This window comes from Gadus morhua, chromosome 20 (genome assembly GCF_902167405.1).
Source record: "Gadus morhua chromosome 20, gadMor3.0, whole genome shotgun sequence".
NCBI lineage: Eukaryota > Metazoa > Chordata > Actinopteri > Gadiformes > Gadidae > Gadus > Gadus morhua.
In genome coordinates, this window is record NC_044067.1 from 19,363,835 (window position 1) to 19,388,983 (window position 25,149).

At 42.0% G+C, this 25,149-nt stretch overlaps 1 protein-coding gene across 5 annotated transcripts in view; it reads left to right on the top strand.

Moving 5' to 3' along the window:
* Window positions 1-5,100: 5,100 nt before the first annotated feature.
* Window positions 5,101-25,149, top strand: part of slc39a10 (solute carrier family 39 member 10) — a 31,474-nt gene continuing 11,425 nt past the window's right edge. The window contains exons 1-6 of one of the 5 annotated variants that reach the window (XM_030343139.1): window positions 5,139-5,215; window positions 10,230-10,362; window positions 15,023-15,104; window positions 16,024-16,054; window positions 18,716-19,969; window positions 20,500-20,677. In XM_030343139.1, coding sequence (XP_030198999.1) covers window positions 16,052-16,054; window positions 18,716-19,969; window positions 20,500-20,677 — 1,435 coding nt within the window. In that variant the 5' untranslated portion in view covers window positions 5,139-5,215; window positions 10,230-10,362; window positions 15,023-15,104; window positions 16,024-16,051. Of the gene's footprint in view, window positions 5,216-10,229; window positions 10,363-15,022; window positions 15,105-16,023; window positions 16,080-16,704; window positions 16,946-18,715; window positions 19,970-20,499; window positions 20,678-25,149 lie in introns of those variants that run through there. The other 4 variants (XM_030343140.1, XM_030343138.1, XM_030343142.1 and 1 more) reach the window with 4 other exon arrangements.

A 25,149-nucleotide genomic window follows, 5' to 3' on the forward strand; every position in this document is an offset into this window, starting at 1 on the left:
TTACATGCTTTGTGGAACGGTGAGCGCTTATATTGTTCTGAATCAACCAAATACATTTGAACTGGAAACAGACAACATCGTACTGACGGTTGTTTCTTTCAAGGTTTGAAAAGCTGATACATTTTTTTTATGTTATTTATATAGTATTTCTTTCCGTGATAAAATAAAATCTATGATGAAAGAGAGCATTCCAAGGAGCCTCAATCCCAGTACGGTCACTCACCCCTGTCACAAACCATAACTCTGCCAACCAGAGCCGTGTCAGGCACATGTCTCGCAGACCATAACAACACTCTAATAAGCATCGTGGGAAATATCACCATGATATCCTGCGACAAGAGGTATTTCAGGAGAGACACGGCTCCCCACGCTGTTGTATATACTATAGATGCCCGGGGTACAGTCAAGACCGTAATTCAAGCTGTGGCCAGTGGCGCTTACCTGCCCCCTTGTCTGATATAGGCTGGCAGTATACCCTCAACTACAGCGAGGGCCACAAAGACACTTGAAGCAGAGGTTTTTTTTTACGACTGGAAGAGGCCCCCGGGGCCCTGCAGCTGGAGTGAGCGATGGAGAGATGGTGGTGATGTGTGGGCATTAATCTCTCTGAGGTCAGGTTGGATGGAGCGCCGGGGAGTGAGGGGTTTTGATATGGGAGGATGATGTGAGTGGCTAGGGGGTCGGTGGGAATGAGATTGTGTTACTCTACCGAGGTCAGCACCACACATATATGTATGGATACCTTACTTGTGTTTGTAAGAAACACATGTAAGCACACACACACACGCACACACACACACACACACACACAAACATACATACATACATGCATACATACATACATACAAACATACATACATACATACATACATACATACATACATACATACATACATACATACATACATACATACATACATACATACATACATGCATGCATTTGCACACTCTCACAAGCAAAGAAGGGATAAAAGGAGTGGCAGTGTGTGTTGGAGCTGGTTGATTGATAAAATATTGATTGTGATTGTTCGAGCAATTCATTTTATTGTTGTCGTTGGATGTGTACAATCATGAATTTGACAAATACATATCTCGAAGAAATCAATTATTACGATCTGGGCTTCCCATGGCCATAAAGACCATAAAATCAACAAAATGATTATAAGATAATAATACATTTATTTTGCATAATTTTTAAATACGGAAAGACACTTTACGGCAAGAATAAAATCACATAATAAAAAGTCCAGAACATATGAAGACATTTAGAAGTTAAAAACATATTTGAAGGATGGGTATTGAGGGAAGACATTAAGGATGAAGGTTTTGCGGAGAGTGTTCCAGAGGGAGGAGGCGGCAATGGAGAAGTCGCAACAGGTGCCATGTTTGGTCTTGGAGAGGGGTGCCCACAGATCGGAGGGCTCAGGTGGTTGCATGGCGGTGCAAGACATCAGTGAGGTAGAAAGTTGCCCCGTTATGTAGAACTTTGTAGGTGGAATGGTAGAGGGGATGGTGGAGGACGGCAGTGACCCGGGGTGTGGGACCAGAAGGTTTGAATGCCAGGTATTCAAATGAGGAGGGAAACAGGGTGGTGAGGCGTGCTTGGTTTTGATGTCACTACAAAGGATTATTGCAATTCCGTCACGACATCCAATGGCCTTTGCTTTTCCGTATATGTGAATCTAGAGTTTTTACTCACACCAAATCGCCAACTTTACGACCAACAGAGCTTGCGGTTCACATTAGCTAACTCTAAAAAAGCATAAAGATTAAGGTCAGTTTGCTTGTTTATTTCAACCACATTTGTATTTACTTGTTTTGGAAATATTGAAGTGCCAGAATGTGACTAACTCAGTGATTGGAGTTCAAAATCAATTTAACCAGACATTTGCGAGGAATCAGATGATGTGAATTATATATATAAATCAAAACAACACATGAAGGTTACTGGTGTTTAAAATGTATGTACAATACTTTCCATTGAGAGTATACAGTTTGTTGTCTTGATGCCAAATAGAATCATTAGTGTTTAATGTGTTTGTCTGTAAGGTCTGATTTGTTTGAGTCAAGTGTTTTTATTCAGCCATTTGTTTTACCCTTTACTAGTCCTTTGGCCGACATTTTAATCAAAAGCGATTTACAGGGTATTAACTGAATTAATCATTAAGGGAAGTAGCAGGTGGAGGGTTAAGGTATCTTACTCATGGATCCCTACAGGTAGGCTTTGGAAAAGCAGAACAGACCCAGTGCATTTCAGTTGGGAGTGGTGGTGGGGATAGGGAGCACTGTAACACATTTCCCATAGCGAGAAGAAACTATGTCTGGTGTTCTCCCTTGCCCAAGGTCAAAAGCAGAACTAAACAGATGATGTGGCTCCCACCGCAACAGCTGTTGGTCTCACAGCTTTTTAGAGGATTACGACATAAACTCACATGTATTTCGTAAAGCAAGGCACAAATACATTCATTTCATATGAATACCATAATTATCAATATGATCACATACATACAAAGGAACACGTGGGGGAAATTGGATTGTCATATTTCTGCAAACCTGATTTTGGTTACACTGTACAGGGATATAGGTTGTCTTTTGATATTTCCTGTGTATCATCAGCTATCAGCATGTTCCAATTATAGAAAGTCCAGAAAGTCTTTCGGCCAAGTTCCCACATTAAAGAAGACAGAGATATTAAATTGAAGAACACTCAATCACACAGGTGGACGAAGCATTCTGGAGTTTCAATAAGGGCATTTTTTTTTTTTACAGTAGACAGCATACAGTGTTGATTTGAATCCTTTGATGAATGACAATTCAAGCAAGTATTTGTGCCAATTACGCTCACACACCTCCCCACCATTAGCAACATGATTAGTCGATCAAATATGATATGAAAGCAAACGCCCTGTTCACCCATATCTGAGCTTGTCTATATGAGTTTAGGCATAAATCTAACGTCTTATTTGTGAGACTACCTCAGACCAAAACCCCTTTAATTCATCACAATACCAGAGCATTTGCACAAGTGTACCCCTGGCATTGCAGCAACGCCAGCAAAACCCTATGCATGATGTTGGATATGTTTTTTGTACTTTTCACAGGGTATCTTATTGAGCTGCTGATAGGTGTATACCATTGTCCCACTCCCACATTGCCTGAGTTGAGAAGTTATGATTAGCAGTAGATTCAATTCAATTCAATTCAATTTTATTTGTATAGCCCTTAATCACCATTACAGTCTCAAAGGGCTTAACAGGCCAAATATTTGTGACACCCCCCTTTACCCATGCCCCCACACGGGCAAAAAAAAACTCCCTTGAATCAGCAAGGAAGAAATCTTGAGAAGAAACGCAGTGTAGGGGATCCCTTCTCCCAGGGATGGTCAGGAGTGCAATGGGTGCCACAATTGACATACAGGTAAATACATGCACATCATATTAAAATGGTGATGGGGTTCTGGCCGGTTATCCATGAGGAAAGTCCAGGCATCCAGTCCAGTACCCTCAACACGCTAGAACAGACAGAATAGTGAATTAGAACGGAAAAGTACATAGTGGGAATGTATAATGTAATAAGAAAAGCACAAGCAAACGGAGTAGTCTTCACTCTCGCATCAGTTGTTTTCACACTCCAAATGCAAGATTGTAGAGGTGTGTTTTGAGCTTCCCTTTGAATAGCTCCACAGAGTCAGCTTCCCTGATCGCTGATGGCAGCCTATTCCATAAAAAAGGGTCTCGATAGGCAAACGCTCTCTGTCCAGCCGATTTCTTTTTAACCTTCGGCAGTGAAAGAAGGCCAGCTCCCGAAGACCGGAGAGACCGAGAAGGACTATAAGGAATAATCAGGTCCTTCAGAGTCAACTGTTGACTCTAACCAGTAGATAGTCAACAGTTAATATAGAACAAACCTATCATTATCAATTTACCACTACCAGTTGTAGATCCTCTTTCTCTTTGGTCAACATGCTTTTGAACCCCAGGTCTAGCCCTTTTGATCTTATCTTATTTAGAATTTATGTTCAGTCGATGAATGTCCCATTAGTCACGTTTAATTACATTTTTAGTCCTTGAACTTATTTTGGATTTCCATCTTAATCGGTTCCCTAATGCTTACGTTTCTGCCAATTTCATTAGTCAGTGAATTACCACCTGTGGTGTGTAATGGGTTGTCCCATATTAGAGAGGAGTTTTTCTAATCTTCTCTTTCCTTTATGCATACAAATATAATGATAGAATAGAGTGGGATAGATAAATTACACATCCATCAAAGACTACAAACTTTAAACGATTCAGACACCAATCAAATGTGATTTTGGAGGACATATTCAGGATTTCAAATGAATAGTGCTTTGTAGGCCTATTGTTTCTGTCTGAGCAAAGTATTTTCAATATATCGATTTTATCATAATCATAATCGTCAACATAATAAAAAACTCACTCAGATATATATGTTCACTTATAATATAACTGACTTTCAGAATACATAGACGTCATACGATCTGTTTACAGCACAGACTCTGAAGTCACTTATAGTTAGATAAGGAGGAAGAAATTAATATGAAGATGATAAAAGACAAAAGACCTGCAGAAAAATACTGCTAATTAATCGTTGGCTTAATGGCCATTGGAAACTATTTAGCACGGTAATTCGTAAGGGGTGTTGTTGAATAGCATTCACCCCCACCGGGCGACAGGGAGGTTTTTTTCCGGGTACATGCGACATATGTATGTAAACACAAAAGCAGACGCCTCACGTCAGCTGAAGCCTGGCGTTCAGTGTAAATAAGTCGACCTTGATTTGACTCGAGTTTGGATCACAACACAACCAATATCTCTGTTAGTCCTTTATGCTAATTATTAAATGCTTTTTACTCTAAATATTTTTTAAACTAAATATAATTTTTACTTCTTTTTTTTTCTATTATTTGTATTGCTGTTACATTATATATTATATTTTCTGTTAACTTGAACGGAGCCATTCATACAGAACAATAAATTAAGCATACTGATTTTAATCTGAAACGAAAACACATTTTTACAACCAAACAGTTTTAAAAATGGGAGTAGTCATTCCTCACCCCTGCCTTGCCCGCCCTCCCACATGACTTTAACGCAGCACGTGCTGCGTTCAAGTCATGTGGGGCGGATGAAGAGAGTTGATGATTGTGATTTTTTGGTACCGAGCGGAGAGGAGATGCACACGGCACTCGAGTGAGGTAACTATATATATAAAAAACCATTTGTTTTCATTCACTCCCACAACATGGACCCGGGTGCCGTTTACTACATCATGTCGTTAGAAACCGTTAACCACCGACCACCCAAACCGGGCGTTCAGGTGTTAAGTTTGTTTATAAACGGGGCTTCATGTTGAATGTTGTCGCTCTGTAGCCTGTCAGCTAGTTTCCAGCGGGTCGTCTAAGCTAGCTAGCTAGTTTGAAGCTATCTATGCTATGTTTCTGACAGTTCCTCTGGTCAGCGCTAGCGTCGGCTTGCCTCATAAAAGGCTCAAGTCCACCACCAAGAGGGAGTGCCTTTACTAGTTTTACTATTAGCTTGATCGCTGTTTACGGTGCTTCAATTGACCAGAAGAGATACCTGGTTAAATGAATGACCATTAATACCCACTTCGCTGTTAGCTGTTTAGCTCCCCTTGGTATCGTGAGCACCACGTGTACTACAGTGCGGCTTGAGCCTCGGAGACATAAAGAGCAGTGGTGGCACATGCCGTGGAGACTAACGAAGTCAATTAATTAATACAAAATAAAGAGCACGGTTGAAACTAGCAGGGTTTTCTGGTTGTTTGAGCCTTGGCTGGAGCGACCATAGGACGGGGAGTCTAAAGTGGGCGGAGTGGGTTGGTCTGCTATGTGCACTCTGTGTTGATTGTTTTTAAATCCATACCATTAAGTCTGGATTTGTTGTCAACTGTGACAAAATGATGACGACTTTGAGAATTGTGAACAAGAAGGAAACTATCTTTCTCTTTGTCAGTTCTGTCTTAATGGCACACTCTGAGGCTTATTTAAAAAAACGGATGGTTTATCTCACCATATTGAAACTGTCGAAGCTTCCTTGCGTGTTCTTTGGAATAGCGATTATTATTATGGGAGATAAATAAAGCCTGCACATGCTATGTCTCTTCCAACGTGACTATAGCTATGCTTATATTCAATAGTTCTGGGAGTCCTGTTGTCCCAGATCCTGAGACGGGGTGTTGGGGATACCTCAGTGGGTGTCTCCTCCTGTTCAAGGCCAATTTCACACACTGTCAAGTTGTGTTGACGAACAGTAATGGCATAGCGATGTACTCGAGGAGCAACTGTTTGGAATAAATGGTTCAGCCCTACAAAGCGTCTCGTATCGCTGGTAAAAGACTGTTTATTCGTTGGTTCTCTACCCACCAGGCTAGATTCAACCAGTGTTGGACCTTTCTGTTTTCCCCAATGCACACGTGTTCTTTTACTCTCTTGGAATTTATGGAGTTAAGGTTATTATATTGTATTTACTGGTGGTAAGCGGTTAGTAGTAATTCTACTCCACTTTCTAAGACATCAAGCAAATAAGTTGTTTTTAAATCTTAAATTCACACTTGAATAAACTCCTTTAATCGCTATGAACATTGTGACATAAATGTACATAAACAGGGAAAAAAATACAACTTTGTGACACAAACTTCTGAAAACCTTTAAGCATCCTGTCAGACCCCCCTGAGCATGACTAGCTTGATGAAGTGCGACCGCCCCCCAACACTGCAGTATTCCTGGGGTCAGTAAAAGCATTCTCGAAGCTCATTCACATGATATCATGTGTGTATTTAAGAACCCCTATGGTTTGTTTTTAGTAATGGTGGACTCCCTGCTCATGAGGGAATTCACACCAGGGAACCCTTCCAGAATGGAAATCTAAAGTTAAACCTGAAGTCTGATTCTAGTTAGGGCTGCCAATTTTCCAGATATCTTGCATCGACATCATGGATCACACAATGACCATGTGATGACAATCACTTTGACTATCTATCACTATCTAAAATAAGACTTCAGTGTCTGCCAACCAGTTTGTGAACGTTCCACTCTTGCTCCGCCAGCTGGTAGTTCTCTGTGTGACGTAGAAGTGCCTTTTAGTATATTCTTCGACAACCTGTTTTTTAGAAGTAATAATGTGGGTGATAAGGTTATCTTGTCAATTTAAAGAGCCGGTGAACCCACTATTTAAGCTGGATTGAATACATTTTGGGTTGAGAGTCTCAGGAAAGAGGGGGTTGTTGTATCCCCACAGACCCTTTTAGTACCGTCGTTGTGATGAGCGATGTTGGATATGAATTGCGTCCCCAACGTTATACGTGTCCGAAAACCTAAACTTTCTCTCGGACGCAGCAGTTATCCGCAGCTCAGACAGCTTCACACGTCCACACAAACCGTGCCGCCAGTGCCCCTTGGAGTCCCTCAGAAACGGCCCTCAGACGCCCAGAAAAGGAGTGGAATGTTCACATTGTTTTGGAATGAATGCAAATACATAGTTTAGCTATTTTTTCTCTAAATTGAGGACTTCTCAAGATTCAAGAATTTTATTTGTCACATGTATACAACTATAGAGTGAAATAAAAGAAAAATACTTATTTTTGTAACCGTGATAAAACAAAATAGATTAGAAAATGACCAAAAAAACTGTTCAGCTATGCACTTCTCCATTGACCGGCATGGTACATGACGTCAAGAGTTAGTATTTGAGCCGTGCTCTGTTGCCTGTAGATATTTTAATATCAGAAATATTTTATTTATTGTTACACACATTTGAGATATTATGGCTTTTATATGCTGTTGTAAACATTGCTCTTGCTGCTCTATAAAAAATATTTAGTTATATTTAAATATAAATGATTTCTGATCTTTAAGAGCAAAGCAGGAAGACTGCAGGGCAGGAGGACAGGCAAGCCAAATTGAGGCACACAGCTGCTCAAAAGAGGAGCTATGACTGGTACAGGCAACATGTAAGTTTCAGTTACAGTGGGTTCTTGTGCATAGTGTGCTTCCAAAGTTTAAGGACAAGAGTAAAGGCTAGACAAAGTAATTGAGGTGGGGTTTAAGAGGGTTGTTAAGGTAGATGATTTACATTTTATTTATTAACAAACTACCAAAACAACTTGATTTAGGAAGCCTATGCCAACGGACTGACACCTATTTGACATTGAGACCTGATTCAATTCTGATTTAATATATTATAACCGTGCACAGGTGTACATATAGGCTTATCTCTTCTAAAAAGCTGGTTAGTCAACTGTTAAGTTTAACCTGAATTCTTCCTAGAGTTGGCTTTTTTATTTTGACAGAACTGGAAAAGATTATCCAACATATACAATACATTACATAATGTAGCTATAGCCAGTTTTTTTTTCTTATTTTCTGAGGTAGCACTGAAATGCATTAATACTACGAGTATTAGGGCTAGGGTTGCTTTTGTTTTGAACAATATATTCATATCAATGTTTTTGTATTCTGAGGTCCAAATGCTGACACTATTTGTCTTTGGCCATTTCTTTAAAGGTTACAGACCCTGCTGTTGATTTAATGCTCACAGGATACAAATATATCCTTGTAAGGATATGCAAAACAACTTGCTCACCTAAACATTTGAAGGCTTCTAATCTTAAACCTTAAAGTAAAGTACACCTTATTCAATGGAATTCACTGGCTCAGTACTTGGTGTTTTTCTTTTTTTAGAGGCAGACTGGGATACTGGGATAACACTGTTGAATGCTTCACGTGGGGGTATGTGACATAACAGGACTTGGGGCCACATTTCCTCGATTAAAACCCATGGTCTCGATTAGCCTTTTCGTGAAACGTTTTTTTTGTTAGTTTCAAATCCGGAATAAGCATATTTACTGATGGCATTAACCCACGCCTATATGTTCAGCAGTTTTAAACGCCCTTGGTTGTTTATTGTTGGAATACATGAGCATACACACGACGCAGGACACAGAAACCACAATAGGTTTTACGGTTTTGACGACAAAGGTCTACGGTCAGCAAAGAGAGCCAAAGACCAAGAACCGTTTTCTATCAGGTTTAATTCCACTCATGGCTCATAAATCTCCTTGTGGCTTAATTTTTACAGTGTACCTGCCAATTATCAGATAAGACTGGGAATCATAATTTAGATTTTTTTTCAAAGTCTGTGTTTTCTTAATTAGCCCCATTGTGCGGATTTGTCTGAAAGGCTCACCCGGTTGGACGCCCGACTTCCAAAGGACTCTCCGGGTAGTGAACACATAGAGCGGACAGGCGTTAAAGTCTGGCCCAGATTAGGGATTCCACCCCACTCCTTTACCTTCTGTTCACTTTAATTCTCCTGCTGTTAGACTACCGGTGGGTTCGCCCCAATGTTTGTACGTCTGTTTTTTGGTATCAAACCTTTAACCTTTTTACATTATTTGCAGGCTAGTCTTTGCGGTATTATTACCTTTTCGTTAATCCCAGGCACCAAATGAGTGGGTTCGTGATTAGTAGTAAGGTCACGTCCTGGTTGACCTATAACAAAGTTATAATTTCATATTTTTCACTATTTTAGATTTATGATCATATTTTGCCATTCACTGCGCAGGAAACAAATTAAGTTACATTTTGTTTTTTTACCTGCATTCATGACAAAGAAGCAGCTTCATCCTTCATTTCACTTAGCTAGAATGGTCTGTTAAAAAATTATTGAGGAGTTGAGAACCAGGCAAATATCCCTGTCCAAACTCCAAAATATAACTGCCCGATGTCACATGGTGTGTGCTTGGGCCCCACGGACATATTCTGAGCAACATGCATACACACATATGAATCTTTCTGCTTCTGAGCCCAAAAAAGAGCACATAATTGCACAGCGACTCACTTAAGCATACGCAAACATGCATCTGGGCCCACCCCTACCGCTCAAATACGCGTAATCAGCCAGACTGCCCCAAGAACACATCCAACCCCTTAGTCTTTGGATTACCTTAGAAGACGCTAATTGACACCGAGGACCCTGCCTTTGTTTTGTGGTTGTTTGATCAATGTTGTGTATGACTGAGAGGCTTCATGGGTTCTGGATGAATTATAATGTCCTTTTAATAGCAGTTACCTTTTCCCTCAGCCTTGCTGCCTTTTTCTTCTTGCCATGATTAACGTGGTCTGAGTCTGAGCATCAGCCAGGCACCTGTAGCCTGCCCCAGTGTTCTCACACTGTCATTTTCTGCACCAGCTGCAGTGCTCAGTCCAGCCAACCCCTGATCTGTGGTCTGTCAGGTAGCTGAATGACCCCTCCCGGTGAGGGCCCTATAGAGGACTAGACCATCGCACGGCCGTCGTTGAGGTGTAAGGACTCATTTGATCGGGTAAGACACTTGCAGAGGTTTTGGCTCTGTGTGTGGGGGTGTCATGGTTGCAACCAGAAGCCTCGTTACTTGCAAACCATGGATTGAAGTGCACCGTTGTCTGCATGACCGCGTCGCTTTTTGAGCAGATGTCCTGTTCACTATGTTGTATGCAGCTTACTAGGGCTGGGTATTTCCAGGTACTTCACAATTCAATTCAATTTGATTCTTTAGGTGTTCGATTCGATATCGATTTGATGTTGATCCAATTGCTTCGATATCGATTCAATAATGCGTGCAGATGACAAAAATCAATCGTATCATAATGAATTAATTTAAATGGCACTTCCAGGATAATCAAAGTAACTTTAAAAAGTAATAAGAGTAAAGAAAAATCAACAAAAATGGCAATGGTTAAAAAGTCAAATTTAAACATAACAAGCATATGACTTAAGTGGAATCATGGACAGGACTTCTTCAATTGGGCCTGTTGTAGCTGTTAAATAGCAAAAATATTATTAAAGAACAATTAACATCAGACTGTATATAAGAGATTGGCATGAGTGCCTCCACTGTCTTTGGACGTCAGCATTCGTCGACTGGAACTACTAATGAGTAATCAAATTGTGTTTGGTGGTTATTATAACTAACTTCAATAAATTTAACTTGGTGGACAAATACAAAAGCCCTTAACTCTATTGATTACAAGAATCGTACTCTCGACGCACCTAAAGCACCTCCTACCCACACTATTTGATCTGTTTTAATCAATGCATTCTGGAGCATATACGCCATCGTATTCATTATGGACCTACCAGTCTGTTCAAAGTAATGTACTAATTACAAAATAATGAAAATGCTGCTGAAACAATTAGCCTTCTTTGCTGCTTATAGTATAGCTTCTGGAAATACAGATGTGTTTATTTGGTTGCTTTCCTATTTTCCCATAATTTAAAAAAACAGACTACTAAAAGCTAGGGTAGGCAATTTAATTTAGAATAACAGAATAATAATTGAGAATAACTTTTTTTGTTATATTTGTTGAAATTATCTCAGCAGCCTAAAATAAATAAAACCTCTGATAAAATAAATTGTTGTATCGTCAACCTACGGACTTCAGTGAGGGTTTCATTCCATCTATACACGGGTGTACGCCTGCAGCACGGGGCGCCAAAGTGCCTATTCCCCACGCAATGTTATGTCGTACTTCATTGATTACCGCTACGCAGCGCATTTTTTTTTTATACTGCTCGTGGCGGAGCTGGCGGAGCGCGCGTCAGAGCTTCCGGAGCGCGCGTCAGAGCTTCCGGAGCGCGCTCCCCCTTGCTCCCATTATGTCCATGCTTGCTCCCCCTCAAATTAAGTGTGTGTGTGTGTGTGTGTGTGTGTGTGTGTGTGTGTGTGTGTGTGTGTGTGTGTGTGTGTGTGTGTGTGTGTGTGTGTGTGTGTGTGTGTGCATAGAACAATGTGTGACGCAGCGCCACAGAATCAACACCGAGCGCCACAAAATGATTCTGCTTTTTTTTTTTAAACGTTTTAGCGATTTTGAAATATAAATATCGTTCCTTTCGTACACCCCTCGTAGCAATCTTTCTCCGTCATTCTCGTTCACAGACGCACAGAGAGACAAGCGCGCATAGGCCTACATGCCAATGGTGCGCGGGTACACTACCACTTATTGGATAAACCTGCGTATCATGCACACGCACTGACAGCGGATTTGCCCGCTCATCCTCTCAATGCACCTACAAAGGCAAACCCGAAGCAGCAGGAATGTAAAAAGGGATAGTGTATAGAACGCCGTTAATTATCGGGAAAATAAGCCCCGACAGGGCGAACTTGCTTCGCCCTGAAGGGGCTTATTTTCAATCATGACCGGCGATGTTCTCTACATATCCCGCTTATTACACGGCTACTTGCCAAAACGAAACAATAACTTCACATGGTGTGTCTTTTTACAATTTATTTGATACCACCAGCATTCGTAGTGTTGATCAGCAGAGAAATAGTCCGCCGAAGACGTTGACGTCGCATAGCAACCGAAGTCGCTGGGGTTGACAAGTTACCGGTACTTGCGGAGTGAGACTTCATTAGAGGCGAAAAATCGGTTGTTTTCCTTGACAGCGGTCAATCATACTCATGATTATACTTAGCAACGGTGACTTATCAAATATAATTCACCGTCAGAAGTTGTGAAGGTCCCATTGCAAGCGAACGGAGCGTTCCATGGCATTGAGAAGACCCATGTAAAAATTGCAATTAATGTGATATGCAGCTGCTATGTAGCCTATATATATGAAATTTAGATAAATTAAATATAGATAAATGACGGTGTTAGACCCCCAGGCCGTTCTGCCGGCGATTTAAATTCGCTCTGACTGCAGCATAGGCTGGAGATCGGGAAGTCTCCCGGTGGGCCGGCCCACTTTTTTTTTTGACTCCGTGCGCAGCCCCGCCTTCTCCAGTGAACCAAGAAAGCCTGACGAACGGGGGATTTTACACCCGCTGTCACACTGAACAACGCAAACGCGAGCGCGCCAACCAATTGAACGAAGCCCTTTCCATTAAATAAGTTTTTTCCACCGATCGCGAACATCACAGAAAGTGTTGAAAACTTAAACAGAAAAATGAAGTCAGTGCCCGCAAAATTCTCTTCGTCCCGAAGTCGACCCGAGAGAGAATAAAAATCCTCCCGATGACAATTAATTACGTCCCCGGGACGACGGGACGTCGTTAATTTTAATCCCTGACCTGCACGCACACTCTTTTCATTCGTTCATTGAGCATGACCTGAGTTTCAGGTACAGGTCTTGCTACATTTTATCAAAAATATTTAGTTATGCTCATTAATCCAGTTCTTTAACGGCATCTGTTATTTTGAATACAAATGAAGAACAACCAACCATTGCTTTAGTTTTCGTAGGTACGTAACCTTCCTTTCGTTTTAGCCTAAATCAATAGAAAATATTTTTCCCTAATTTCTTCGTCTTGAACCGCACTGGGTATGTTGGAGCTTATCGATACTTTGGTCTTTAATCATTTAGCTCTGGGGCCCATTTGGGCTGAATGATTTGGGGAAATAATCAAATTGCGATTATTTTGAAAAATATTGCGATTGCGATTTTTAAAATGTATTAACTTCCTTATGTTCTGTATTATTCACTAAAATAGCAATAAATCATTCTTTAGTATGACAACACAACACTGGAAGTAGTCAACATATAAACTGCTTTTTCTTTTGGGCTAGGCCGATGTGTTTAGATTAATTGATATAACATCTTTATTTAACTATTGAATTGTAAAATAAATGTAAATCTTACTGATCTCTAGTCTGCAACGGTTTAATCACAGCCTTTGCGATTTGCATATTGTGTTCTGTTTCATTGCGATTTTGATTTGAATTTGATTATTCGTTCAGCCCTAATGTTAAGGTACCCATCCCTATTTCAAAAGGTCATCCCTATGTCATATTTTGGGGGGTTGCTTTTGGAGGGAGGCCAGCCGAGAGGGGTGGAATGTTTTCGGTTGGATACTTTCAAAATCTACCTTCCTCGGGCTTGTTTCTACAAATTGCCTACCTCAGCTTTAAGTTGTTGGGCTCTTTATCCACCTCACTTTATACACCTTTTCCATTTTTAAGGACCATCCTCACCAACATTACCACTAGATTAACAATTTCAAGAATTAGTTGCAGCCCCTTCTCAAATAGATGTCTATCTCAAATAGATGTCTTTAAAATCATAAGGCAGCTCCGGATGAACGGTCAGAAGGACACATGAATTTTCGACAAACTGACCCTATGTATACACAATGTGGACAATAGCCAGAAAATGAGTAGGTATAGGCCTTGGGTCGTACTCCTGCTAGCCGTCTTTAGCAGGGCTGTGTTGGTACCAGGCACTGGGTGTAGTGTAGTGTTCTATAGTTTAAGATGAATATGCTCTTCATCCGGAGGCTGTGCTCCCCCCCCCCCCCCCCCCCCCCCCCCATGCTTTGATTGAATTCTTGTTGCTTGTTTATCTTCTAGCACTAATCATTTACTTTGAGTAGGTTCTTTCTGAATGGCGGTTATCTGACTGAGGCGGTTGAGATGCCTCACTAGCTTCCTTACTCCATTAGACTCTGGCCTTGGAAGAGGAATTTCCATGTGAGAATCACATGAGGAGGCTTAAGGGTCTGAGTCCACCCTACTTCTCTTGTGTTGTATCTTTAAAGGAGTAACTGGAGGAAGTACAGGGTCCCTTTTGATTAGAGAAGTTCTTGTAGCAGTCATGAGAGTGGACATCAGTGATTTCAATGTGGTGCTTCTCTTAAGGACGCTTTTTTGCTGATTGTTTCCAATGTTGGTATTCCTGGCCCTGCATCCTAACCTTGCCATGCCTAATGCATTATGGGAAATTACAATCATCGAAGTACGTTTTTTTTTGCAAAAAATAAAGGGTCATCGTTTTTTTAATTGAATTGATAATAAAAAATGGGTTAAAATATTATGTAATTTAGTTTAGTTCATTATTTAGTCAATGTTTTGGAGAATTTCAGTGGCGCTACAAGATACTTTTATTCCATTTAACCATTTGTATCCTTTTATTGCATCAGTAAGGTCCAAAGGTAAATAATGAGGATTATCCATGAAGTACTTGTTATTGATTTAATCAGTTCCCCTGTGTTTCCTCTTTGGCAGCTCAAGTGTGTCCGTTTGTGTTGAGTTGAAGACCTCCTATGAGCACAAGGACTGAGGCGAGGCGAGGAAAATCAGTGCTACGGTAAGACACCACCACAGTGTACACCCTTGTTATTTCCTGGTTTAATATTGTACACTCAGAATTTTTTTTTAGTTTTGCCCAATATTTGTGCGTTTCTATGATTCAATCGTATATTGCAGGTAAAGCTAGGGTAGGCTACTTGGATAAACGAGGAAGAGAACGCTAGCTTTTGAAAGTGTCCAAGCAAAACAAATCCAAGAGTCCATGTTCGTAACTTTCAACAGTTACGTACATAATTGCTTCTAAAAAAATTGCCTACCCTAGCTTTACAATTGTGTGTCTGCGTGTCACATACGTGTTGTTGAACAGCATACTTATTTAACTGGATTAGCTGGTCTCAACACCAGCCACTCAACATCTCTACAAATGAGCAGGGAACAGTTTAGGTGACGTTCTGTTATGGGTTTTCCCCATGCCCAACTGCATATTAACAGACACTACACATTAGACCTTTTTAAATCACCATGCTTGAATCGCTTACTTGACGATAGGATTGGCACATAATTTGTTAATTTGGGCTGCAGGGATTCAAAAATGGTGTGCCAAATGGTAAATGATTAACTTATGTGGTAAAACTTGGTGTAGACAAATGTGGTGCCTCTCTTGAAAGAGATCTACTGTATAGACCATTTTCAAGTTATTTTTTTTATCATATTTTAAATTGAATGATCATCCTTTGAAAGATAAATTCAATGAACCTTTGCTCTTTGGGGCAACTGTGTACAAAAGACAAACGCATCGCTATATATATCCATCGATCCATCGATCCATCGATCCATCTATCCCTCTAGCCATCTATCCATCTATCTATCTTAAGCTGAAGGTTAGCATTACAATGTGACTATTATGATGAGTGCCTCAAGGGAAACCTTGAACCAAAGTAAACAAACTATTTTATTTATTTATTTTGAATCCACAGATAAGTCAGAAGGAGGGAGCCTAATATTATGGTGAGTCAAAGATTCAATATTCCAGGTAATTAAGAAATATATACTGTATATTTCATAACTTCAGTCGGTACTGCTGTTGGAAAATGGCAGAGCTTTCCCATCGGCGGTGGGATATGAACGGCCAAGTAAACGTCAACATCACAGGGTTTTGCACATTTCCAACATTGTCATGAGACCAGAACAAGCAGGGATTATTAAGAGGTAGTGGTGGTGTTGATGTCAGACAGTGTGTCCGGATCAGTGCACCGGTCAGCCTGTCTGGTTCAATTACCCAACACATTAGTTCAAACCCACCGTGCACAGATAGACCCTTGCAATCCCACCAAGTAAACGGCTGTGTCATTACTTCCGTGCCTGTGGAGCAAATTAATAACAAGGCACAGGCTACGAATGATTGTTTAGTTGCTATTTAAGAAACACTTTATTTGTCTTACAAACAAAGTGACTGTGGGACTTATGATAGATTCAGCTCACCTATTTACTCTGACCATATGACATGCAAAAAAGAGAACATACAAATGTTAAAAAGCTAGTCAACATTATGTTTTACCCAGAAAGGTTCTCACAATAAAAACAGGCATATAATGATTATTCTGTTCCCTTTAAATGTCATAAGCATAAACAAAGGCTTTATTCAGTAAACCTTGGCCCGGCGTCGGGGAAGAGGGTGTGTGCTTTCAAAAAGGTTCCATTCTTGCCCTGTCCCTATCTGCTCCGGGGTTCAAAGGTCACTTGTGGCTCATGTTTATAAACACAGTGTGTTATCTGCAGCCATGAAGTCAGCAAGCTTGTCACACTACTTAATGTCTGCAACCCAGAGACACCACTTCACACTCCTTGACTTACCTCAATTTCAAACACCACTTTTTCACCAGAGAAGAGCAAACGGTGGTAAGTAACCCCAGTCCCTTGTTCCTCAAGGACGATTCATACCAGAATGCTGATGTTCTATACAGTCCCGACCGGCTCAGATTTGTTCAGAAGTGAATGGTTCTTGGTTCACATTTTTTTTGCCACTGCTGTTGTATGCTGTATTTATTTTCGTTTTTTTGCTCTTTGATTATATGAGTTGGAGGCTCAAATAGACTTAAGATTGATTATACCCTTCAGATTGATTATCAAAAAGCCCATCCAATTATATCATTTACTGGAATTGTTTTCAAATGTGTTCATGCAATCTTGTGATATTTGTTTTGTGCGAGATGGAGCCGTCCGAAGAGAGCTAATTGTTCCTGCTGATTGTCTGTGATTTTGTTTGCGTGATAACGACAGCTCGCTGGAAATACACAAGGGCCTCGCTTAGAGTTCATTAGCATATATACTCCTCATAGAAGTCGGTAGTACGATATTATTTATTTGTGCGTTTAACTCCCTACGATGGTCTAAAATGTCAAGCTGCCTTTCAATTGCAGGAAAATCAAAGCAATATCAGTTGGTTGGAGTGGGGTTGTTTTGAATCTCCCCCTTAATGTATGGAACCAGATCTTCTTACTCTTCTTGACATCTGTGAGGAGGATATATATGTAATCAATGCCTGAGGTTGCTATGCAAGGTAGTCAAGTGGTTAGGGTGTTTGACTCCCTGCTGAGAGTTTCGGAGTATTAAGCAAGTCAAACAATTTGGAAAATGTGTTTGTACACTTTCAATCTTTCAACAACATTGTATTTACCTAAAATCGAACTGTTATGATAATGCTTTAAGTTTACAAGTAATCTAAATCCAACCAAAGAAGAAAATAGGCCCTAGACCCATCCCGATATATCGTTTGACATATTATTTGTCTTATTATTAACAATTATTATATTTACTGAATCTTGCTGAAGAGTAAATATATATCATGGAATATTATATTCAAATTGAATTCAAGATGCTTCGGTTACTGAAGGAGATTTCTCCCTGCCCATGGGGATAATATCCTCTTCGTATACTTCCCTTCCCTAGACCATATTCCTGGCTTCAGCCCTTTTCTCAGCAAAAATAGTGTCTGCAGTATAACCCCCTGAGAAGTTGGTTGTCGAATGAGTTGTCAGCGTGGTTTGGACGGTTAAGTCTTAGGAGTCTGTCGTTTATGGTATGACAGGCAAGCTATGAGTGGCTATGCAGCGTGGGCGTACTGAAGATGGCTGACAAATCATAGTCTCCCACCAATATGCCAGGGATACTGTCTGATCCTTGTTACCTGCTAGCTAAGCTCATGCTAAACCGCTATACTCTATTCATGCTAATTTGGACAGACACTTTGTCGTGTGTTTAAAAGGACTTAAATTCTAGTTTTGTGTATTTTTTATATAATATTTTCTCTTAACCCTTGAGCCAAAACTATTACAGCTTGACTGTAGCCTTCACTTCTGTTAAATAATTTGTGATTCTTGGGGAGGTTTCATTCCTCCTAGAATTTTATATAGTTCACATTTGTTGCCATAACAGTCCTGTTATGAAGCTGTTCAAACTGTACAGTTTGCTGTTCAAACTTCGCCACGGGGTTCTCTCTCTACCCTCCTGAGAATCACCTGACCAGAAGAACTCAATCTCCCCGGGCTACTCACTCATAAGTCACACATTTTTTGTTCTCTGAAGCCCATTCAATTCTCCTCTCACTGTATGTTTTAGGAATGTACACTTCCTTTATGAAAAATAACACATGTTTTGTCTTGCCCACAGGGGACCAGAAGTGAAGGAACAATGCGTGTCCATGTGCACACCAAGTTCTGCTTCCTGTGTGCCCTCACATTCCTGTTCCAGTGCGTCCACTGTCACGAGGAGGGCCAGAACGGCGAGCATCCACAAGGCGATGGCCACGGCCACGGCCACGTCCACAACGACCTGCAGATCTCCCAGGCCCCGTACGTGGGCGGAGCCGCCACTCCGTCCCCCAAGTCCAGCCAGGTCACCGCGTCCATGCTAGCGGAGAAGCAGCACTTCTACGTCCAGCAGCTATTCAAGCGCTACGGCAAAATGGGCCGGCTGGACTTTCAGGGCTTCCAGACCCTGCTAGTCAGCCTGGGCCTTGGCGAGGTGAAGGTGGTGGGCACCGAGCACGAGGAACTAGGCCACGATCATGTCGCCCACCTGGACATGCTGGACGTGCAGGAGGGGCTTCACTCTCATTTCCCCACTGACGGCCACCACCATGGAAAGGCCGGTCACCATCACCCCCACACTGAAAGGGCGACAATAAAGTGCAGCAAACAGGACAGCGAGGCCAGTCCGACGGCCGACGGCGGCCCACTGCAGGACCATAACCACACGCACGACCAGGACAAGGACCCAGACCACGCCCACGAGGTACAAGACCAGCATAAACACTCAGCCGGCCACCCCAAGGGCCACGCGCACAAGCACGGCCATGGCCACGCTCACAGCCCCGACAAGGAGCACGTTCACGGGGCGATGCCTGTCATAAGGGCAGACGTCTCCCGACAGCTCGACGACCACGATCATGACCCCCCACAGCAAACACTATCCACCACCGACCTTTCATCCACCCACCCAGAGCAGCTTCCCAGAGCCCAGACGGAGCCCCCCGTAGCCCCCCAGCAGCATCTCCCGGAGGCTACGTCCCCAGAGTCCGAGCCGCCGACCGCCGCCGCGGCAGAGAGCCGGACCAAGCGGCCCCGGAAGACCACCAGGGACCGAGGGCAGCGGGCTCGGAACAGAACCGCCTCCTCCGCTCTACCGGGGGAGCAGGGCAGCGGCAAGCAGCACCGTAACCATGAACAGAAACACAACCACGACCGAGAACACAACCTTGAACACAATCATGAGCAGGAGCACGACCACAGCCACGACCACGACCACGACCACAGTCCGGGCAGGAAACGGAAGAGGGAAGCACCGGGGGGGCCTCTCCCCCCAACTCCCTCAGCTCCATCAGGTCCTGGTAATTTAAGGGGAGTGGCTCACCATCACGAAGAGGTAAGCCCATGTGCCATGTATAGTTTGGATTTTGAGGGGAATAATCTCTATTTTTAGATGCTCCTAATTCTTTTTTTTTATTAGACAGCTTGGCAAGCACTTGGCTAGGAGCGGGTAAATGAAGTGGGTTTTAGTTGATGAATCAATTCACACGACCTAAATACTCGATTATTTATTGCAGATGTGTTATGATTAACGCAATTGACCTATGAATGTATCTATTGTTAATGAGGGTTGGCGAGGCATTGTTGGATGCCTACCCAGTGACCTAATAAAAATGTATTAAAGTGAAACTTTTTCTTAATGTTAATTGTGATATCCAGAGACTTGTTATCTTAAAACAAGTTTACGCTGGGCTATTCATTATTTTTCCCTAGATTTTAGGTTATTATAACAAAACATATTATATTTGAACCATTTGGACTTTCTTTTGAGTATGATAATATAGTGGAACTCACACAGAGAGGGACCGCTCAGTAGCTCAATAGCCATAGCAGTGATTTATTGTGTTGCTCCATTTCCTCCTGTAGTGTCTGAACCTGACCCAGCTGCTGAGGTACTACGGTCTGAACCCAGACTCTCAGATCTCCCAGGCCCAGTTTACCTACCTGTGCCCCGCCTTGCTCTACCAGATAGACAGCCGGCTCTGCATCCGCCACTTCCACCAGCTGGAGGTGGAGCAGAAAGACATCGATCACGTCTACTCTGGTAAGTAGCCTACATATCTCGGACGCCACTTTCTAAAGGTCAGGTTGTTCAACCGAAAGGAATCGTGTTTGATCACTATTGTCTGCAGCATACTCCATCAGACCCACATTTTTTGCCAACGTAACTATCCCTCTTGATTTCATACTTAATTCAATTAACTTGATAGAAATTTAACTGATGAAAATTTTACTATTCAATGAATAGGCAATCGCTTGTTGATCATGCTTTCATGCCTTCTGCCTGACTTCAGGCACATGAATACATCATAAATGTTTACAAACCAGCCTGGTCTGGCTTTGCAACCACAAGCCCACAACCCCATGACTTGGGGTTGTTATGTTACTAGATCTGGGGTCAGGGATGCAGCGTCATGATTTACTTTTTTGTGTATTGCCAGGAGCTGCAAGGCGGTCTTATGATCTGGGTGCTGTTCTTTACAGTTTGCCTCCCCTTCTGTGTTTTCAACTGTTGCCCTTTCGGGGCCAAGGCCGTCTCTACCAACTGCCTGTAGCCTATAAAGTCGCCACTGTAAACACGATAACACAGTCTACATCAGTGTGCTCATTCTGAGAGCCCTGATTTTTAAGGCTTTCGAAACTAGCAAATGCATTTTAATTCCCCATAGATATTTGTGCCGTAGTTAAATATAGAGTGTGAGTTTCACTTGCTTTCACAAGATTTCCTCCTTTCATTCAATGGCCCAGTAGAACAAGAAATGGATTCTCTCTTTCTCCTGGTGGTGCATTCTTGCCTGTATCCCCTTTTGATAAGACATTTAAACCTACCACTGGAACAGAGGAGCATTTGGAGGCGCCTCTAAACATCATTATTTCAAAATGGGTGTGGTAGTCGTTGCTCGCAGGGAACCGTTGTGTGCAGGTGCTGGGGACCGTTTTGTATGAAATAAGAATGTTTTGTAGCCAACAAACCGCTCCTGAAATGTCTGAAAAACTATAAACTTTCACACGACTCGACAGATTATACTACCGGTACTTGTAGTTGATGACCATGATGTCACAGTCGTTGTGTCTCAATAGTGTAACCTGGGGGGGGGGGGGGGGTCGTGTGGTCGTCAATATCACCGTTTCATGGAACGCCGGATGCAACTAACTCCACTCCGCTCATTCACTTATTTTTAAGCTGATTTATTACATTATACATTTTCAGTTTATTTTCAAATTTTTTCTTAAAGACTATTATCAAGGGGGTCGTCAATATCAGCGTTTCATGTAACGCCGGATGCAACTACTCCTTTCTACTACTTTCAGTTGGTTTCATTGAAGCCGTCTGGTCAACCTCTGACAATTCAAAACATCATAACTAGAGCTGTCAAGCGATTAAAATATTTAATCGTGATTAATCGCATTAATGTCATAGTTAACTCTAATTAATCGCGATTAATCGGAAAAAAAAATTTCTATGCTAAATATCCCTTGATTTTTTTGTCCCATAATTCTTCTCATTTTAATTCTCTTATCAACATGGTGAAGTGCATCGGCTTGCCTTGTTCAAATGATTTTTTTATTGATAACAACATTGGCATATACACTGATCAAAACAGGACGATACAAAAAAAGAGCCTATAGTGCAATTAAACGACTGCTTTGAACAAATGTCATTTGAACATAGCAGTCAGGCTACTGCTTCTTTGTTTTGAGCAAAAGGAAAAAAAAATAAAAAATTTTTTTTTTTTTTTTTTATAAAATAATTACGTTAATCGCGCGATAAATTTTTTTAACGCCGTTAAATTTGGTTTGCGTTAACGCCGTTAATAACGCGTTTAACTGACAGCTCTAATCATAACCAATTAATTTTTCAACCGTTTACCTTTTTTCAAACCAATTACAATTTGCGGGGGCTTTTTAAGCCGTAAAATAAGCCACCACACACAGCACACCGCAGCGCTGTTTTTCTGGCAATTAAAAAAACAATCACAAAAAAAATATGCATTTCATCTGCAACTTGAGACGATCGACGATGGAATCCATCTATCGTCGATTGTTGATAGAATCGACCATCGGCCCATCCCTACAACAGGTGTTTCATCCAATGGCAAATTGGCCTTAAACTTCAAATCTTTGTGAAGGAGCGCATGGCTTGATTATGTCGTTTGTGACGAAACAGAGCTCATTGTGTGTGTATTATGTATACGGTCAAGACTGGATGCACACAGCCTTCCTGTTTGCAGCTACCCCCAACTAGCATTATTGTTATTCAGAGCGGCGGCTAGAATTTCAGAGTAACCGTTTAGGCATCGCAAAATAATATTTGTAGACCATCACTTTATTTTTTTGCGATTACTTTCAAGTGAACCTCCAAAGGTAGGGTCACGTTTTCAAATTTTCCCCTTGAGTGGTTCTAATGAGGGACTTTGATTAAGTCTGGCGCCAACAAATGTTTCTTCTCCACTACCACTGTATCGGCCAATGGGGGCGGAGAAGCAGTGGCTTCCACTGAAAATCTGTGGGGATTTATTTGTACATTTTTAAGTCTGTCATGTTTTCCCGCTCTCGTTAATTGGTCTCATCAATGTGTATGATTCATAGGAATAACCTCCAGCGCTTGGTGGGGGTCACATCGCCACGTCTTTAATAGACTAGACTCCAGTGCTCTGCACCATCAACTAAATGAGCCTTTCTCACCAGCTGCTGGGAGGAAAAGTTCCAGGGAAAGAATGGAGAAACTACCAAACTCCATGGGTTCAAACAGCTTTAATTATCACACACGCACGTGCACACACACGCACGAACGTGCACGCACACACACAAACCCACACCCAGATTACATGCACTGCTCCACTTAAGCACCCATAAAATCTCTGCCAACGAGGAAGAATGGCTTGAAAACATTGGGAAAGGGCAGCAGCAGCAGCGGCGCCTTCTCGTTAGCAGAGGAGCCGAGGCTCAGCGTGTGTTCCCACAATGCATCGCAGCACAACCACGGGGGTACTGCGAGTCGAGAAGCTACCTATCATTTACCCCCTGATGACTTCCATGGGGGAGCTCATAAAACCGTTCCTGTTGGTGTCTCGCGGGCCTATATCCCACTATCTCGCCCCATCTCACAATCTTTCTTTTCTCTGTCTTTCTGTCTTTCCTTCTTTCTGTCTTTCTTTTTCTTACCAATTAGGAAAACTAAGCGACCACATTGGCCCGTTTTTTGAACCAGCGCTTCCAGTGGTTGCTAATTGGAAAGGATACACACACACACACACACACATATAGCCACCACGCGTCTCTTCTCCCTTTGCACAGTCCCTGGCTACCCCGAAAACCCCCCTTACCACCACCCACTGTTGGTGCTGCTGGGGTAATGACACCAAGGAGTAGAGGAGTTGCAGTGATTTGAGAGAATACTACTCTTGATTTACAGCATCCTGTAAACCCAAGCACTGAGCGCCTCCAAATGAGAAGCTGCTCAGGCGTTCACTGAGGAACACGTTGTGGGGGGTGAATGGATGCACCACTGAGGCGTAATGACAACATGAGTGCTGTGATGTGACACATCCAGACGCAATGAGATAATTAATTTAATCCTTGGTCCCTAGCTGGGGATCTTTACTTGAGTCGTGACAGACCGGAGCAGAAAGTGGAACTGTGGATTTGTTCATAAGCACTGTGTTATTGTTGTATCATACTTCTAGTATGGCTGTTCTGAGACCACACACAATTCATCCTAAATAATAAAGTACTCCATGAACTGCACATAAAAATCTTATTCTGATTGGGTGTTTGAACCCCTAGGCAGATTAAATAAAATGTAATGACATGTTTTGGGCTGTGTGATCATTCACTCATCCACTCCTATCTGAAAAGGAATTCTTGCCAAGGCGCTCTTCATAAATTCTGAACTTTTGGAGGATTCTCATTTGATCTTGAGGGAAAACGGCTTGCATTGAATACTCCTGCAGTCCCGTATTTGCGTCCCTTACGGCTCCATGCAAAGCCATCACAGCACCAGGGTTAGCACCCAGGCTTACCAACGCTAATGGCTAATGGCTGTGTAATTACCACTTCAGCATGGAGCCCTGTCTGTTTTGTTAGCCTAGCCCCTGCAGGAGGCCAGACAAGCCTTCTGTTTTCCAAGTGGACTAGCTCTTCTTTTTTATCTGTCCGACGGACATCCACAAGGGGATGATGTTTAATCCTCCAGCTGTTTTTAGGAGGACAGCAACAGCTTGATCAAATCCCTCCACTAGTACTCATTCAAACATCACTCTGTGCTCGCCCCCAAGCACCTGGGCTTCACTTAACGAGTTGGGGAGGGCTTCCTCAGCCAGCCTGCGCTGTTGGACTTCCACATGTAGATTTCTGTCTGAATTGATGTCTAATCTATTTTGTTTTTAGGTATTTTTCTCCCTTCTTTGAGTTTATTCAGTGAAAGAAGTTGGCGTCATCTGCTTTATGCATTACGGTTCTCTTGTATTGCCGTGTCATAGTTTGGGGATTTTGCTTTCAATTCTGCTGTTTATT